At 54.2% G+C, this 18,016-nt stretch overlaps 1 protein-coding gene across 1 annotated transcript in view; it reads left to right on the top strand.

The window, feature by feature from the left end:
- The first annotated feature begins 15,322 nt into the window (after window positions 1-15,322).
- The window catches only part of SNRNP200 (small nuclear ribonucleoprotein U5 subunit 200), a 39,180-nt gene continuing 36,486 nt past the window's right edge, over window positions 15,323-18,016 (top strand). Inside the window, exons 1-2 of the mRNA XM_037886265.2 lie at window positions 15,323-15,801; window positions 17,653-17,816. Of these exons, the coding sequence (XP_037742193.1) occupies window positions 15,757-15,801; window positions 17,653-17,816 (209 nt within the window). The 5' untranslated portion in view covers window positions 15,323-15,756. The remainder of the gene's footprint in view (window positions 15,802-17,652; window positions 17,817-18,016) is intronic.

Genomic DNA, 18,016 nt, shown 5'->3' with positions numbered 1-18,016 from the left:
AGGGGACCCCAGAGCACCGGTACCAGCCCCCCCTCCAGACTGTACAGAGGGGTGGGGGGTTCCCCCGTCCTGGGACAGTGCCCTCCACCATGCCAGAGCTGACCTCATAGCCCATGCACCCCCCCTCCCTCTGCCAGTGCCTAGCTCAGGGAGCCCGGGGGGTGCCAAAGGCTACGAGTAGCCCCAAAGATTGTGGCTTAGCCCAAGACCTGTAGATCCGGCCCCAGACAAAGCTCAGTGCAGGCAAAGTGCCGCAGTTTGGGTTAAATTACCGTGGAAAGCGCCATCTAAGATCCCAAACAAGTAACAGACTCTTGGGAGGAGACAAAGCCCCCTGTGAGGGGAGACCTGAAGAGGCCTGGACGCAGGGCTCTGGGACTAGCCAGCTCAGAGGCACAGGGAAGGGCACGACGCTGTTCTGAGTTCTGCACTGGGTGGCATTATTATCTCCAGCTCTTGCCAACAAAACAGAGAGTCCCTGAGCTCGGGCTGTGGCTAGAGCAGGGAGCTCGGAGACTTCCGTTCCCAGCGCTGGAAGGGCGTGCCAGGGGATGAGCAGAGCAGCAGGGACGGTGTGTCTGGACTCCCGCGGACAGATCAGGAGCCCTGGATTCTATTTCCAACACTAGCATTTCCTCACCATGTGACCATGGGCAAGTCCCGTCCCGTCCCTGTGCCTCAGTTTCCTTGTCTGCAATATGTTGGTCACAGTGCTGACCGGCCTCACCTGAGGACTCATTCATGCTTGTAACATGCTTTGGGATCCTTGGGAGGAAGGTGTAATAATGTCGGTGCAGGTGACATCAGATCTGGGGGAGTGGTAAATAACGCCGAGGACAGTCATCGAGACAGAGCGATCTGGGTCGCTTGGTAAGCTGGTTGCAAGCAAACCATGTGCAGGGACGCAGGGGCAGCGAGTTATATGGGCCACTGGTGCCCGGGCTCCAGGAATATTCAGGGACCAGGGGCCAGGCTCCAGCAATGTTTGGGGCCGGGTCTTCCCCAGAGTGTTCCCTGGCCCCACCTGCGGCCCCTGGGTGATTTAAAAGGGCCCCAAGTGCAGTGCAGCGGGGCTAAAGCGGCTTCCTGCCCACCTTCACTCCGCCCAGCGCACCGCTCCCGGAAGCAGCTGGCATGTCCCTGCGGCCCCTGGGGCGGGGGGGTCTCCACGCACTGCCCCCACCCCAAGTGCCGACTCTGCCATTGGAACTATGGCCAACGGGAGCAATTGGGGCGGTGCCTGCGGGCAGCAGCGTGCAGAGACTCCCCCCCCCGCCCGCAACCCCTGCCTAGGAGCCACTACCAGAGGGGTGTGCAGGTCGCTTTCGGGAGCTGCCCGCGGTAAGCGCCACATCCCTCACCCCCTCCTACACCCCAACCCCCGACCCTAGCCAGAGCCCATACCCCAATTCCCACCCAGGGCCCACACCCTGCACTCCCTCCTACAACCCTGCCCCAGCCCAGAGCCCGCACCCAGCACCCAAACTCCCACCCAGAGCCTTAGGCAGGTGTCAGGGCGGGGGCGGGACTTGGATCCGTTCTGTGCACCACCAAAAATTATACAAACCTGCTGCCCCTGGGGGAAGATCTCTGGCCTGTGTTATGCAGGTGGACAAGCTAACTCACTAGATGCTCACAGCAGTCCCTTCTCACCTTAAAATCTCTGAATTTAGGTGCAAACTATTCTTTGGCCTTGTAAAGTCGGTGCAGGCCTGCTTTCGGATCTTAGCCAGAGTTTGCACAGGATCTGGGCACATCCCCATTGTGATGTCAATCCATGTCCCAACCGCAGGTGGATGGAACGGACTGGTCTGGCTTTTCCAATTCCAGCTCCCAGGAGACCCCCGGGACTCCTTGATGCACAGCTCACAATACCCGAATTCCTCTCATTTCAGGGCTTGCTGCCTTGGGATTTTGGCGCATGCTCAAATAGTTCCCCTGTATCACCCCCATCCCTCAAAAGCCCACACACGCAGCAGTGCCCCCTCCAGTGCCCACAGCCCTACCTTGTGAGCGGCCAAGTGGCAGGGTGCTCTCCAGCAATGTCTGTAGGAAATGGGGGTGGAACTTCAAACACACCCTGCTCGCCATGCCTGGGGCCCTGGCTAGCCAGCTTTCACCTCATTTCTCTGGAAAGGGGTGGGGGATAAATAGTGTTTAAGACCAAGGGCTGGGAATTGAGGGTACAGCTACACTGCAAAAAACCCAGCGGCAACAAGTCTTAGAGCCTGGGTCTACGGACTGGGACTCACGCTAGGGGGCTGAAAATGGCGGGGTAGAGGTTACTGCTTGGGCTCTGAAACCTGGCCGGAGGGAGGTGTCAGACCCCAAGCGCCAGCCTGAGTGGGAATGTTTACACAGCTCGTGTTAAAAAGGGCTCCAGAGGAGATCCCAGCAATTACAGGTCAGTAAGCCTAACTTCAGCACTGGGCAAGCTGGTTGAAACCATAGTAAAGAACAGAATTATCAGACACGTAACTGAACACGATTTGAGGGGGAAGAGCCAACATGGTTTTAGTAAAGGGAAATCATGCCTCACCAATCTACTAGAATTCTTTGAGGGGATCAAAAAGCATGTGGACAAGGGGGATCCAGTGGATATAGTGCACTTAGAATTTCAGAAATCCTTTGACAAGGTCCCTCACCAAAGGCTCTTAAGCAAAGTAAGCTGTCATGGGATAAGAGGGAAAGTCCTCTCATGGATCAGTAACTGGTTAAAAGATAGGAAACAAAGGGTAGGACTAAACGGTCAGTTTTCAGAATGGAGAGAGGTAAATAGTGGTGTCCCCTAGGGGTCTGTACTGGGACCAGTCCTATTCAACATATTCATAAATGATCTGGAAAAAGGGGTAAACAGTGAGGTGGCAAAGTTTGCAGATGATACAAAACTACTCAAAATAGTTAAGTCCAAAGCAGACTGCGAAGAGTTACACAAGGATCTCTCAAAACTGGGTGACTGGGCAACAAAATGGCAGATGAAATTCAATGTTGATAAATGCAAAGTAATACACATTGGAAAACATAATCCCAACTATTCATACAAAATGATGGGGTCTAAATTAGCTGTTACCACTCAAGAAAGAGATCTTGGAGTCATTGTGGACAGTTCTCTGAAAACATCCACTCAATGTGCAGCGGCCGTCAAAAATGTGCACAGAATGTTGGGACTCATTAGGAAAGGGACAGATAATAAAACAGAAAATATCCTATTGCCTCTCTATAAATCCATGGTACGCCCACATCTGGAATACTGTGTGCAGATGGGGTCGCCCCACCTCAAAAACGATATATTGGAATTGGAAAAGGTACAGAAAAGCGCAACAAAAATGACTGGTGTGGAGAAAGTAAATAAGGAAGTGTTATTTACTCCTTCTCATAACACAAGAACTAGGGGTCCCCAAATGAAATTAAGAGGGAGCAGGTTTAAAACAAACATAAGGAAGTCTTCTTCACCGAATGCACAGTCAACCTGTGGAACTCCCTGCCAGAGGAGGTTGTAAAGGCCAAGACTATAACAGGGTTCAAAAAAGAACTAGATAACTTCACGGGGTATAGGTCCACCAATGGCTATTAACCAGGATGGGCAGGGATGGTGTCCCTAGCCTCTGTTTGCCAGAAGCTGGGAATGGGTGACAGGGGATGGATCACTTGATGATTCCCTGTTCTGTTCATTCCCTCTGGTGCATTGTTCTTACGTTAGCCCCACGAGTTTGAGCCTGTAAACCCAGGCTCCGAGCCTCCTGCTGCACGGTGGTGTTTGCAGGGCAGCTGTACGCTGACTCTGGGGTTCCACTAGCTGTGTGGATCTTGGCTGAGTTGCTTCCTTTCCTGTGCCTCGGTTTCCCCATCTGTAAAATAGCATAACAGTGCTTCAAATGGGCATGTGAGGCTCAGAGCGTTGCTGCCTGCAGAGTGCTTGGAAATCCACTGAGAGGCCCTGCTTCCCCTCTCTGCGAGAGCAGATTCACTTTGCTGTAACTGCATTGATTTCAATGGGTTTACCCCAGCATAAAACTGGAGTGAAGCAGAGCTGACGCAGGGCATTTACTGCCCGGGGAGCTGATGTCACCTGAGCTCTGGCTGGGGAATGGGAGCAGAATCTACGATGTAAGGAGGCCTGGAGGGCAGAAAAGATTGGAGCTAAATTTAGCCCTTGGAGTGGAATTTCCATGAGTGCGCTGGGACTTTCCACTCCCCTGGGGTCACCTCCTTACCTGACTGCACAGCAGCCACAAAACAGCCAGGGATTCTCCTCTTGGCTGCTCTGCCAGGGCCTGGGTCCTCGGCTGTACCCGCCCTGGGCCGGGGTCCTCGGCTGTACCCGCCCTGGGCCGGGTCCTCGGCTGTATCTGCCATGAGCCTGGGTCCTCGGCTCTACCCGCCCTGGGCCGGGGTCCTCGACTCTACCCGCCCTGGGCCTGGGTCCTCGGCTGTACCCGCCCTGGTTTCTTGGCTGTACCGCTGTGGGCCTGTATTCTGGGCTGTACCCACTTTTGGCCTGGGTTTTCTCTGACATTTGATCTCAAATAAACTTCAGGTCGTATTGAAATCAGTACCAGGCTCTGTCCCCAGTGGACAGTGGTGCGGGCTGGGGTGCCCCTCCTGGACATGAGCTCTCTCTCTCTCCATTGTCCTGTTCACTCCAAGCTGTCACATGCTGCAGACATAACAACTAACTAAACCAGAGCTCTTGGTCATGCCCTCAGAAACCGCCTTGCTGGGAGGCTTGGTGTTCATGGAGGCCGAGGCTGGGGTCACAGGAACCTGTGGCTCCAGAGAAAGGCCAACCTGAAAACTCAGCCAGCTGAAATGTAGTTGTAACTGGAGTCTTGCCCGTCCATTTGAATTCTGCCATCTTGAAGGATCCCGTTCCTTTCTGGGCTCCTTTCCTATTCACCCAGGCCTCTCACGTCATGTTGTGTTTCTGTGAACTGCTGGTCCGGGGGCCAAGCCAGGACGGGGTACAGTCAATGGGTGCCTTCCCGTCAACCTCAGGGGGCTCCGGATCAGGCCCTGGGGAAAGCAGACACACGTGCTAATGCCCATCCCAGTTCAGCACAGCGCGTAGGCCCCAATTCAGGAAAACACCCCCGTTCGAGACTGCAGTTAAGCACATGCTTAAGTTAAGCGCACGTTAATTGCTGGCCTGAGTAGGCATGGATTTAAGCTTAGGTGGTTTCCTGGACTGGGGCCATAAATGTGCTCTGGTATTACTGACATTATATTGGGTGTATGCATGTGCCTCTGCGCGTTCATGAATCAGGGCCCAGCTGCGCAAAAGGGTTTTTCTTTCTGGGCACAGAAAATGGATCATAAGCTGAACATAAGTCAAACGAAACACGTCGTGTATAAATAATAAAACGAATACCTTATTTTTTTAAACAGTAAAACAGTATTGTAAAAGAGAGCATTAATTCAGCCAGTGTGTCTGTGGGTTTTTCAAAGTGTTTAAACCATTTCGGATTCTCTTTTGGGATGTGACTTTTTTAAAAAATACGGCTAACAACGAATGTGAAAAGTCTGCCCTGCATCTCGGAGGGACTTTCTGATTGGGAGTTTTGTTGTCCATCTTTTGGGATTTCAGAACCAGAGTTTACGAAAGAAGATAAAGGAACGCTCACGTCATTAAAGAAAACTCTAGACCTTTAGCAAACAGAACACATTGTTCTGCCAATGCCCCTCAATCCCAACCCACAGCACCCTGCTAGTGCACTCCTGGGCTTCCCAACATGCAGCTCTGCCAACACACCTCAAGCCAAATCTGCAGCAGTGCCTGCCTTTCCAAATTATCCACGCCTTCCTCCCAATGCGCCTCAGTCCTGACTAGCAGCACGCCATGCTAGTCCAGCCTCTGGCTTTTCTTGAAGAAAGGAGCTCAAGCAGGCCAAGCTGTTAGTTAGCTGGTGAGGTGGGCTAGCATGATAGTACAACATTGCGTTCCCCTGTTGATCCACGATAGAGTCAAAACCAGGTCTCCAGTGGGGCAAAACTGGTGTCTCAAACTCTGCACAGACCGTCTTCAGGCTCTAAAATGATTGATGGCCCCTAAGTGCTGTGGTGTCTCCTGCACTTTCTCTGAAAAAAGCAGGCAATGTTCTTGTGACGTAGATCAGGACCTGGGGGGGAAGGATGAGCTGGTAAATGTAGAACAAATAAAAGAACAGTCCTTCACACAGCCAGGCTGTGGAATTCACAACCGGGGGAGCAGATGGAGTCAGACACTGTGGCTGGCTTTAAAAGGGGGCTGGGCTGGGGGATTTCATGCCTATTCGTACTAAGATGAGGGCTAAATTAGCGGTTACCACTCAAGAAAGAGATCTTGGAGTTACTGTGCAGAGTTCTCTGAAAACATCCACGCAATGTGCAGCGGCCGTCAAAAAAGCGAACAGGCGCCAGCTTCCTCCTTTCCCAGGGGGAGCTCAATCCCTGGCCCTGCCACCACTCCACCCCCACCTCTTCCCGCCCCCGCAAGCGTGCCCCATCCCCACTCCTCCCCCCAGCACCTCCTGCATGCCGCAGAACAGCTGATCCACGGTAGGCGGTGTCGTCAGACGTCACCGGTGTGGTGCTCTGCTCGGATCAGTGTTGATAACAGTCGGCTGCATGCGCGTGCTCCCTCTGCGTGATGACACAGCAGACCCCAAGAGAGCCCCCAATGGCCACAGACTCCGATACGGTACGAAGGCACCCGGCCAGGGTTATTGCCAAACGAAGTACAGGAATAGTTTCCCGCACCAAAATTTTTCCCCATGGGCTGGAGCACCCACGGAGTCGGCACCTATGGCACTCAAACCGTGGATTGGTTGGTTGAGAAAATTTGTATTTTACTAGTCCCCGGAGGAGGGAACCCAAGTTGCTACTTCCTGATCTGAGGGCAGATGAATGTGGTGCTTCCCAAGACACACAGCATGGGGGTTTGGAACAGACAGTGCAGGCACCTGGATTGCTGAAGGAAAAGAGACGCGCGCTGCCAGAATTGCCAACACGTGGATTCTGGGCAATTCCTGGGTTGCATGAGTTTGTGAGAGAGCGAGAAACACACCATGACATGGGGACTGCCAACGATTTAACCTGCTCGGCAGCATCGATCTCACTGGTGACAGAAGAGGTTGTGATGTCCCAGATGATCGGGGCCTTATTCTTGATGTACACTAGGTGTCCAATGGAGGAGAGCAGATTTGGCTGGCACTAGAGATGTGTGTCCAGGAGCTGTGACAGTTTTCTCTGATTTGAATGAATGTCTGAATAATCGCTACAGTGACAATATGAAACCAATTAGTAAATGTTGGAAGAACATTAATCGGGACACTGTACTGTACTGTGTGGCGTAGAAACATTACAAGCTCTGACACCTCTGCTTCTCAGATATGGGGTACATCTATTGGACAGGGGTCAGCGTAAAACTCAGTATTTTGGCATAGACACCCTGTTCGTGATTTCTCTTGCCAGACCTGCTACAATCTTCACCCGTCAACCATTCTGAAACGCCACCAGGAACACCATTCCCCTGTCACACAGTTGTGCTTTGTTCCAGGCACTGGCTGGGAGTTAAATTATAGCCGGGGGAAGTCATGGCAATAGAAACCTTTGTATATCATGGAGTGAAGACTTCAGAGAGATGCATTCCCTTGTAGCAGTGGGGGGACTCAGGTACAGTAGTGGGAGGGGGCCAGGTTGGAGGGAGAAATGCAGCGAATGGGTCAGGAGCATGGGTAGGAAGGTGGACCGAAGCAGAGCAGAAGAGAACCCTGGCAGGGATGCTCCAGCCCGGCCCCTCAGCAGTCCCCACTCAGGCTGTCAGGGAAGGCAGGAGGAAGGAGTTCCTTTGCCTGCAGTAACTCCGCCATCCACACGCCCTCTGCCGCAGAAGCAGCCGCAAGCCCGTTGGTCTGTGTGATACCAGGACACAGCTGGAGCCAGCAGACAGGTTGGAGTTAATTGGCTAGGAATGAAGTGCCCTCTGAACAGAGAGATGATGGGCTGATGGTAAATGGGTCAGGACGGGAGGGTTTGGGATCATCGTAGAGTTCAGAGACAACTCTTTGCTCCGTTCCTTCGATTCAATAAGTGTCAAAGAGCAGGGAGCGGGACTGAAAAGGAGAGCAAGACAGATGGAGGGCTGTGCCGCCAGGCCGATACTTACACCTCTGCCAGTGTGCCACAAGCCTGACATTCGGCCCCAGCTGCTCTGCTACTGCGGGGCTCCCCACCAGCGTCCCTCGACGTTTTCTCACCCACGTGCAGAATGAATTTTGTTATGTGCACCACGATGGAGATGATGTGTGGGGGCTCTGGCTGGGGGTGTGGGCTCCTGGGTGGGGCCAGGGATGAGGGGCTCAGGGCTGGGGTAGAGGGTTGGGGTGAGGGGTTGAGGGCTCTGGCTGGGGATGTGGGCTCCTGGGTGGGGCCAGGGATGAGGGGCTCAGGGCTGGGGTAGAGGGTTGGGGTGAGGGGTTGAGGGCTCTGGCTGGGGATGTGGGCTCTGGGGTGGGGCCAGGGATGAGGGGCTTAGGGCTGGGGTAGAGGGTTGGGGAGAGGGGTTGAGGGCTCTGGCTGGGGGTGCAGGCTCCTGGGTGTGACCAGGGATGAGGGGCTCAGGGCTGGGGTAGAGGGTTGGGGTGAGGGCTCCGGCTGGGGTTGAGGGCTCTGGGGTGGGGCCAGGGAGGAGGGGTTTGAGGTTCAGGCTTCCCCAGGGCTACGTCGGGGAGAGAGGACTCCCCCCAGCTGTCTCTCCCTGCAGCAGCACCTGGGCTGGGGCAGCAGGATAGGCGCCTCTCCCCCAGCCGCGGCAGGTCCGGGCCAGGGCTGGGATGGGGCCAGCAGGGAGAGGCACCTCTTCGCTGGGCGCGGCAGGTCTGGAGTTGCGGGAGAGGCATCTCTCCCCACCGCAGCCTGAGTGCCTGTGTGGCGCTTAATAGACTGCGTGTCCGCACAGCCGTGCAGCTTCGAGGGAATTTCGCTCCCCACGCAAGGCTCTGCTGATGCCCCACGATCTGGACTCTCAGCCCACTAATATTCCAGTGTGGGGATCCCCACCCAGCCCCCGGCTTTCACAGTGTCCACAAGCCCAACCTGCAGCCCCCCTGCTAATCCAGTCCTGGGCTCCCCACACAGCTCTGCTGATGGATCTCTTAACATGAGCAACTGCCAAAATGAGAGTTATGTCTCCTGGGGAGGGGATGAACGCCCTTTGTGACCTAAGTGCCAGTTCTTGTATTGCTATAGCAACACCCAGCTCATCTCATACAAGTAAAGGGCAGTACATTCAGAGTCATTCAAAGGAAATGCTACTTCTTACAGCCCGAAGCCAGGCAGTGCAATTCACTGCAGCAGGAGGTCAGAGAGTCAGATACCAACAGTGGAGTTTAAATCAAAAGGGCTGGATAATTTTTTAGCTGCTAATCTCATCTGTGGCTATGCCGGTTAAGACAATGAATCAAAGCTCTCCACGCATGGTGTCAGTTGACCCTCAGAGGGGTCAGAAGGAATTTATTGCTTCATTTGCAGCATTGCACACGTGTATTCTGGGTACCAGCCATTGGGGCAACAGGGCAGGGTAGAAAATCTGATCCGCGGGATAAATCCTCTGTACCTAATAAGGACTCAGGCTATGAACAGGTTCCTGTACCGATGACAGCCTCAATCCTTCTGCAAGGACGCTTCACGGGGATTTCACAGCCGAGCTGGAACTCAACCAAGAGAGGCAGGGAGCAAGCAAGCAGGACACTCTATTCTTAACGGTGCAAGGTAAGCTCCTTGGAAGGGTTGGCTAGAGGGGACTGGGAAAGCTGCTCTGTGGGAAGACACAGCACAGGTGTCTATATTTGGTAGAGTCCTTCAGAGTGTCAGGGAACAGAGAGAGAGAGGGATTTCGATGTCAGGAGAGAGCTAGATTCCAGCCTCAGTTTCTGCTCTTCATGGTGCCCTTGAAAAGGGTTTCTATACCTCTCCCATCACTTTAGGGCCTGAGAACTTCAGATCTTCAATATCTGGGTTTCGTTCCAATAAAACGCTGACAGTTTGGAGGCTTTGGCCGGGAATCTAGAGAGAAGAGCCTTTCTCGTGACTTGTGGGGTCTTTGCTCCCTGCTGATGCCCACCTGCAAGTGAAAACCAATGATCACAAAACTGACCTCAGCTCTTCTAAACCTCACTCAAGTCCATTAAGGTTCTGGAGGCTGCAGCTGAAATTAAGGTGTGAAAAGAAGATGGGGAGGAAATGAGAAACATACTGGCTTCTTCTCTTCCATTTAAATTGCCTAATGATCAAGCCAGCTGAGCGTCATGCCTCACCTTGGTTTCAGCTCTCCCGTTCCCAGTGGCAGTGTGCTAATTAACATGGCATTGGGTCACATGCTCATTAGCACCTGCAGGATTCTTCTGAGAACCTGACTGGAACAAGCAGATTTCCACAAGGAGTGAGTGAGTGGGGGGAAATCAGTCATTGGAATTTGTCTTTCAAACTGCTTTTGCAGTTGTCAGGTATGGTTCTGCTCCAGCTTCACCCTCCCTATATCCAGGAAAACCAAAGGCCCTCTCAGAATGAGCTTCCAAGGCCAGTGCCACTGATCTGTAGCAACAGGGAGGCAGAGTTACTTCTGGGTTCTCTTCACAGGCAGACTAGCTGCACTGGGAGACTGGGACATAAAATGTACATGCCCCAAACATGTTATTGAATGGTCCAATTTCCCTAGGCAGATGTGCCCTTAGAAGAGGTTGAGCCAGACCTTGCGGCAATTGAATGAGAATTTCACAGTGGAGAGAGGTAAATACCGGTTCCCCCAACGGTCTGGACTGGGACCAGTGCTGTTCAATACATTCATAAATGATCTGGAAAAAGGGGTGCATAGTGAGATGGCAAAGTTTGCAGACGATACAAAACTACTCAAGATAGTTAAGTCCAAAGCAGACTGTGAAGAGTTACACAAGGATCTCTCAAAACTGGGTGACTGGGCAACAAAATGGCAGATGAAATTCAATGTTGATAAATGCAAAGTAATGCACATTGGAAAACATAATCCCAACTATTCATACAAAATGATGGCGTCTTAATTAGCTGTTACCACTCAAGAAAGAGATCTTAGAGTCATTGTGGACAGTTCTCTGAAAACATCCACTCAATGTGCAGCGGCCGTCAAAAAAGCGAACAGAATGTTAGGAACAATTAGGAAAGGGAGAGATAATAGAACAGAAAATATCATGCCACTATATAAATCCATGGTATGCTCACACCTTGAATACTGCGTGCAGTTCTGGTTGCCCCATCTCAAAAAAGATATATTGGACTTGGAAAAGGGTCAGAAAAGGGCAACAAAAATGATTAGGGGTATGGAACAGCTTCCGTATGAGGAAAGATTAAAAAGATTAGTACTGTTCATCTTAGAAAAGAGATGACTAAGGAGGCTATGACAGAGGTTTATAAAATCATGACTGGTGCAGAGAAAGTGAATAAGGAAGTGTTATTTACCCCTTCACATAACACACGAACCAGGGGGTCACCCAATGAAATTAATAGGCAGCAGGTTTAAAACAAATATATGGAAGTACTTCTTCACGCAAAGCAGAAGTCAACCTGTGGAACTCATTGCCAGGGGATGTTGCAAAGGCCAAAAGTATAACAGGGTTCAAAAAATAATTAGATTAGTTCATGGAGGATAGGTCCATCAATGGCTATTAGCTAGGATGGCCAGGGACACAACCCCATGCTCTGGGTGTCCTTAAATCTCTGCCAGAAGCTGGGACTAGATGACAGGATGGATCACTTGATAAATTGTCCTGTTCTGTTCATTCTCTCTGCAGCATCTTGCACCAGCCACTGTCGGAAGACAGAATACTGGGCTAGGTGGATCATTGGACTCAGCATGGCCATTCTTATGTTCTAACTTTCCTCACATTTCTCTCATTCCCAGTGCACTGAAATCCTGCCCTGCCTTGGTAAGTAGGAGCGGAATTCGTTGTCTGCTCATTCAGTCTTGCTGTCACACTGCTCAGCCGATGGATCTTCACCAGTCAGGGCGAGTATTCCCGAACCACAGGTTGAATTCATCCTGGTGTAATGCTACTTCAGTAAAATGGTCATACCAGGGATTAAGATGCCCCACTATGTTGTCAGACTCTGTTCACTATCACCAGAAGATAACTGAGGTCAACAAAGAATCAGATCAGATCAAATGGAATCTGGAAATGGATGGCTCCTGAAAATGTGACCTCCACATACCCCACCCAGGCAAATTGACCTAGTTACCAGAATCACAGATCCCACAGCCTCATGCAACCACTGACTCCTTTGGAATCTGTAATTCTAGAATGATGCATTCCGGTGGTGCCTCTAGCCAACTTGGAAGACACAATGACAGAGACAAGATTATTTCACACTTATTTTTAAGCTGAGTGCCTCTGACAATCTGGGTAGTGCCATGACTTGTCTGTGTAGCTATATCACTGTATTGGTGATGGTAGCAACTGTCTTACGTATGTATGCTCTGTAGAAAAACAACTTAATGAAGAGTTCGTTGCTGACCTATAGCTGGTGTGTTCTTGTGTTTAGAGTCTGTTGAAGATCCAAAGTGCACGTGGAAATGAGGTAGCATTACTGTTAGCTTTGCTACTTAACCAGTTGGACATCAGCCTGAGACTAGACTTTGAAACCAAGACAAGACACTTGAGTTCACCTGACTCTATCCTGGAGAATTTCCAAGTCGGATGAGGCTGTGGGCTCCCACCCATGTAACTGTGACTCTTACATTATGCCTGGGGCACCAGAAGTCCCCTAGGCTGACTCTGCCTTTCCTTCCGTGTCACAGCTCATTCCTTTTCTCTAGAACAGTTTAACCCTCCACATCAGTTTCCAGAGCAGAGGTCTCTGAATCTCTTTGTGTGGGGCAGGGAGACCCAGAAAACTGACTTCATGACCATGATTGTCAAAGAGGCCACTCCGTCCAGTAATCCTGCCTGGGCTTAAGCACAGACAATGCTGGTGAGGCTCCACCAGGTAGCCAGTTGCAAGCTGGCTGGATCTCCCCCTCTGGCTGCTGGATGCAGAAAGGAAACTCACAACCCAGTCAACCCTTCTAGTTCCTGGGTGCCTACTTCTTGTGTCATCCATGCCAGGATTCAAACAGTGGTATAACTCCCCAGCGCAGAGCCCACATGGCCCAGGATATTTATTCTTTGCTGGTAATGGCCATCATCAGAGCCTAGAGGGAAAGACAAAATTAGATGAAAAAAGAAAAGGAGGACTTGTGGCACCTTAGAGACTAACCAATTTATTTGAGCATGAGCTTTCGTGAGCTACAGCTCACTTCATCGGATGCATACTGTGGAAATCGCAGAAGACATTATATACACAGACACCATGAAACAATACCTCCTCCCACCCCACTCTCCTGCTGGTAATAGCTTATCTAAAGTGATCATCAAGTTGGGCCATTTCCAGCACATGCTTATCACTTTAGATAAGCTATTACCAGCAGGAGAGTGGGGTGGGAGGAGGTATTGTTTCATGGTGTCTGTGTATATAATGTCTTCTGCGATTTCCACAGTATGCATCCGATGAAGTGAGCTGTAGCTCACGAAAGCTCATGCTCAAATAAATTGGTTAGTCTCTAAGGTGCCACAAGTCCTCCTTTTCTTTTTGCGAATACAGACTAACACGGCTGTTACTCTGAAACCTGACAAAATTAGATGATGCCCATGCCTTGGGCAGGAATAAACAGAGTAAACAGAATGTGTACCTAGGCCTCATCAAGCAGCATCAAGATAAAGATGGGGAGCAAACCTGGGATATCAGTGGCCAAGCTGTTGCCTGGAGCTGTGATTGTGAGGGGCTGAGAAAGGAGCTGAAAGGACCTGGACTGCATGCCATCATCAGCCCTGTGCCAACTAATCCTGAGCACTATTGCAAGTTATCCCTGCTTCAGTCTGAACTGCTACCCGCACGGTCCCTGGCTTTAGCCCACGACCAGGCTTTTCATTTCACTGTTGTGCTTCATTCACCAACTTCCTCGTATTGGAAGAGAAAAAAATCCACCAAGAAGCAGCAGAGGTGGGGTTCACCTGCTCCTACCAAAGCGCCAGACCTTACAGCCAGAGCTCCTGGCTCTGCACACCTGAGGGTGACTCACCATCCTGGACAATGCTCCAAGCCTGAAGTGACCACAACAGAGAACGCACCCCACCCTTTGGGAGAGAGATCAGAGCAAAACACAACACTGATGCTTCACACAGTAGTGTGGCTCAGGCTCATACCAGCTGGAAGCCCTGCCCCCGGGCCCACAGGATAGGAGGGAGCCCCACACCCCTAGGTCACGCTGGCTGGGAGCCACGCCCCCCCCGGGCAAAACCGGCTGGGAGACCCGCCCCTGAGACCTGCAGGATGGGAGGGAGCCCCGCCCCCCCGGGCTATACCGGCTGGGAGACCCGCCCCTGAGACCCGCAGGATGGGAGGGAGCCCCGCCCCCCCGGGCTATACCGGCTGGGAGACCCGCCCCTGAGACCCACAGGATGGGAGGGAGCCCCCCCCCCCGGGCTATACCGACTGGGAGCCCCGCCCCCTGGGCTCGCAGGATGGGAGGGAGCCCCACCCCCCGGGCTATATCTGCTGGGAGCCCCGCCCCCTGGGCTCGCAGGATGGGAGGGAGCCCCGCCCCCCGGGCTATACCGGCTGGGAGCCCCGCCCCCCGGGCTCGCAGGATGGGAGGGAGGGAGCCCCGCCCACCGGGCTATACCGGCTGGGAGCCCCGCCCCCTGGGCTCGCAGGATGGGAGGGAGCCCCGCCCCCCGGGCTATACCGGCTGGGAGACCCGCCCCCCGGGCTCGCAGGATGGGAGGGAGGGAGCCCCGCCCACCGGGCTATACCGGCTGGGAGCCCCGCCCCCTGGGCTCGCAGGATGGGAGGGAGCCCCGCCCCCCGGGCTATACCGGCTGGGAGACCCGCCCCTGAGACCCACAGGATGGGAGGGAGCCCCGCCCCCCCGGGCTATACCGACTGGGAGCCCCGCCCCCAGGCCTGCAGGATGGGAGGGAGCCCCGCCCCCCGGGCTATATCTGCTGGGAGCCCCGCCCCCTGGGCTCGCAGGATGGGAGGGAGCCCCGCCCCCCGGGCTATACCGGCTGGGAGCCCCGCCCCCCGGGCTCGCAGGATGGGAGGGAGCCCCGCCCCCCGGGCTATACCGGCTGTGAGCCCCGCCCCCCGGGCTCGCAGGATGGGAGGGAGCCCCGCCCCCCGGGCTATATCTGCTGGGAGCCCCGCCCCCTGGGCTCGCAGGATGGGAGGGAGCCCCGCCCACCGGGCTATACCGGCTGGGAGCCCCGCCCCCTGGGCTCGCAGGATGGGCGGGAGCCCCGCGACCTCGGCCCCAGCCCGCTGGGAAAGGCCGGGGCAGATTCCTGACACCTCCCCGCCCAGAAAGGCGGCTGCTCGCGCTCGGTGGCCGGGCGCAGGCCCGGCACGTTCCCTGCCCGGCGAGCGCCGCCACGCGAGGGGGCCGGTCGCTAGGCAACGCTGCCGCGCGCTGCAGCGTGCCAGGGGGACGCGCTGACGTCTGGGCGCGAGGGCACCGAACGCAGCAGGGGCCGCGGCGCTCCGGGGACAGGGCTCGCGGCAGGGCACTTCCGGTGCGCCCCGGAAGGACTTGCCGGCCGGAAGTGCGTGCTGTGCTGCGCTGCGCGGCGACCTGGTTCAGTTTGGGCCGCGGCACCGGGGGCGGGGGAAGCGGCTCGAATCCGGCGCCGGGGTCCGGGCGGGTGAGGCGGCGCCATGGCGGATGTGACTGCGCGGAGCCTGCAGTACGAGTACAAGGCGGTGAGTGGGCCGGGCCGCCGGGGCGGGAGCGCTGGGGGGGGGGCCCGGGTGCGTGGCGGGGGGGGCCGCCGCCCGAGGGGGCCCGGGGAAGGCGGGCAGCCGGCCGGGGGAGGGCCCGTGGGGGGCGGGAGAAGGGGAGCAGCCGGCCGGGGGGGGCGTGAGAAGGGAGCAGCCGGCCGGGGGCGGGGGTCCGTGGGGGGCCCGGGGAAGGGGAGCAGCCGGCCGGGGGCGGGGGGTCCGTGGGGGGCCCGGGGAAGGGGAGCAGCCGGCCGGGGGGGGGGTCCGGGGGGGGCCCGGGGAAGGGGAGCAGCCGGCCGGGGGGAGCGTGAGAAGGGAGCAGCCGGCCGGGGGGGGGTCCGTGGGGGGCCCGGGGAAGGGGAGCAGCCGGCTGGGGGGGGACCTCCCTTGCAGGAAGGAAGCACCGACTCGAACCTGTGAACGCTTCATACAGACCGTAGCCTTGCTGTAAAATTGCGATCACTGTCTTAACATACAAACGGGGAGAGAGAGTTTTGCATCCTTGAAACACGGTCCTGGAAACACGGGGTTGCACGGTGGCTCTGGTAGCACGCAGGCGGCTGACGCTTGGCCCGCGCTAGGCTCCGCTGTATACATGGGGGGGGGGGGGGGGGGGAGCACGGTGGCTGTGGGAATCATCACTTCAAATTGCCCGACTGTTGTGTGCTCGCAGCCATGAGGCGTTAGCATTGCATTTCGTTATCTAAATTTATAAAACCAACTTACCCGTGACCCTGCTTCCCTCTCCAGCTACTGCCCCGTATCCCTTTCATCCCTGAGCTCACTGAAATTCTGTCTCTAATTGCTGTGTGATGTTCCTTTCCTTCAGTTGCATCCTAGATCCTGCATAATATCCCCACAATGTGGCCTTTCTTACTTCTCCATTCACACGGATCAAACTCTTGTCCAAGCTCTCATCTTACATCTTGATTATTGCAACATCCTTCTTTCTTGCCTGGACCACTGCAGTCTTGCCCCACTCATATCCGTTCAGAATGCTGCTGCAAAGATAATGTCCCTAGCCCGTCACTTCGATCATGTCACCCCTTTCTTTGCCTCCCTCACTGGGTCCCCTTTACCATAGGCGCTGACTCCGTGGGTACTCTGGGGCTGGGTGCGTGGGAGGGGTGGGAAGAGGCAGTGGGGGTGTGGCCTTGGGGGAGGGGTGGGGGTCCCTCCACCCCCGTACATTGGAAAGTTGGTGCTTGTGCCCTTTTATCGAATCAAACATAAGCTACTTGTCTTCACTTACTTTCAAGACTCTTCAGGTCAATTGCCACCCTACCTATCATCTCTCATTTGCTCTTGAGCTGACTCCTGCCTCCGATTGGCTGCTACTACCATCCACTTGTTAAATTTTCATGCTTTCCCTGTATTGCCCCTCCCCGTTATGACACTCTCTGTAAATATTTGCAAAGGTATCTCATTATCTTCCTTCAGATTCCTTCTCAAAACTGCCCTTTGCAGTAAGGCCTACAAAAAGCTTGACAGTTGTTAGTGTGCCGAAACCACTGTTGATTGCCAGTATATTGTTTCCTTATGCTCTGCCATCTGTAGCCATTTGTTGTCTCTGGTTTTCTACTTGGATTGTAAACTTTTGGGAGTAGAGATTGTCCTTTTTTGTTCTGTTTGTATGGTGCCGAGCACCATGTGGTCTGGGCTCATGACTAGAGCTCCTAGGTGCTACAGTAATGATGATGATGTGTGGGAATTTGTTTGGGATGGGCCACTGGCAATAATGAAACTTACTACTGGCCTGGCTGGGGCTATAGAGATTGTTGCATTGGTTTCTTCACACCTCTTACCTGTTCTCTTGTGCTATGATCCCTCCAGAACTCTAACCTCGTACTTCAAGCTGATCGCTCCTTGATCGACAGGACCCGCAGAGATGAGCCTACGGGGGAGGTTCTCTCCTTGGTTGGGAAGCTGGAGGGCACTCGAATGGGTGACAAGGCTCAAAGAACCAAACCCCAGATGCAGGAAGAGAGACGAGCGAAGTGAGTGGGTTATGCATGAATTTGTCTTTCAGAGCTTGGGGTTCTAAGAGACTAAATGGGCACAGAGCATTGAATGAGAGCATCCTGACTGCAGCATGTTTCAGGAGTCTCGTGCTGAAAAGCTTGTGTGGGATCTAGCCCTGGGAATTTAAAGTATTTCCCCACTGCCTGGGTTTCAGAGATTATCATTAAGGGTAGAA

The sequence above is a fragment of the Chelonia mydas genome, chromosome 26, assembly GCF_015237465.2.
Source record: "Chelonia mydas isolate rCheMyd1 chromosome 26, rCheMyd1.pri.v2, whole genome shotgun sequence".
Taxonomy (NCBI): Eukaryota; Metazoa; Chordata; order Testudines; family Cheloniidae; genus Chelonia; species Chelonia mydas.
The sequence above is the reverse complement of the archived record's forward strand: the minus strand, read 5'-3'. Positions and strand labels throughout refer to the sequence as shown.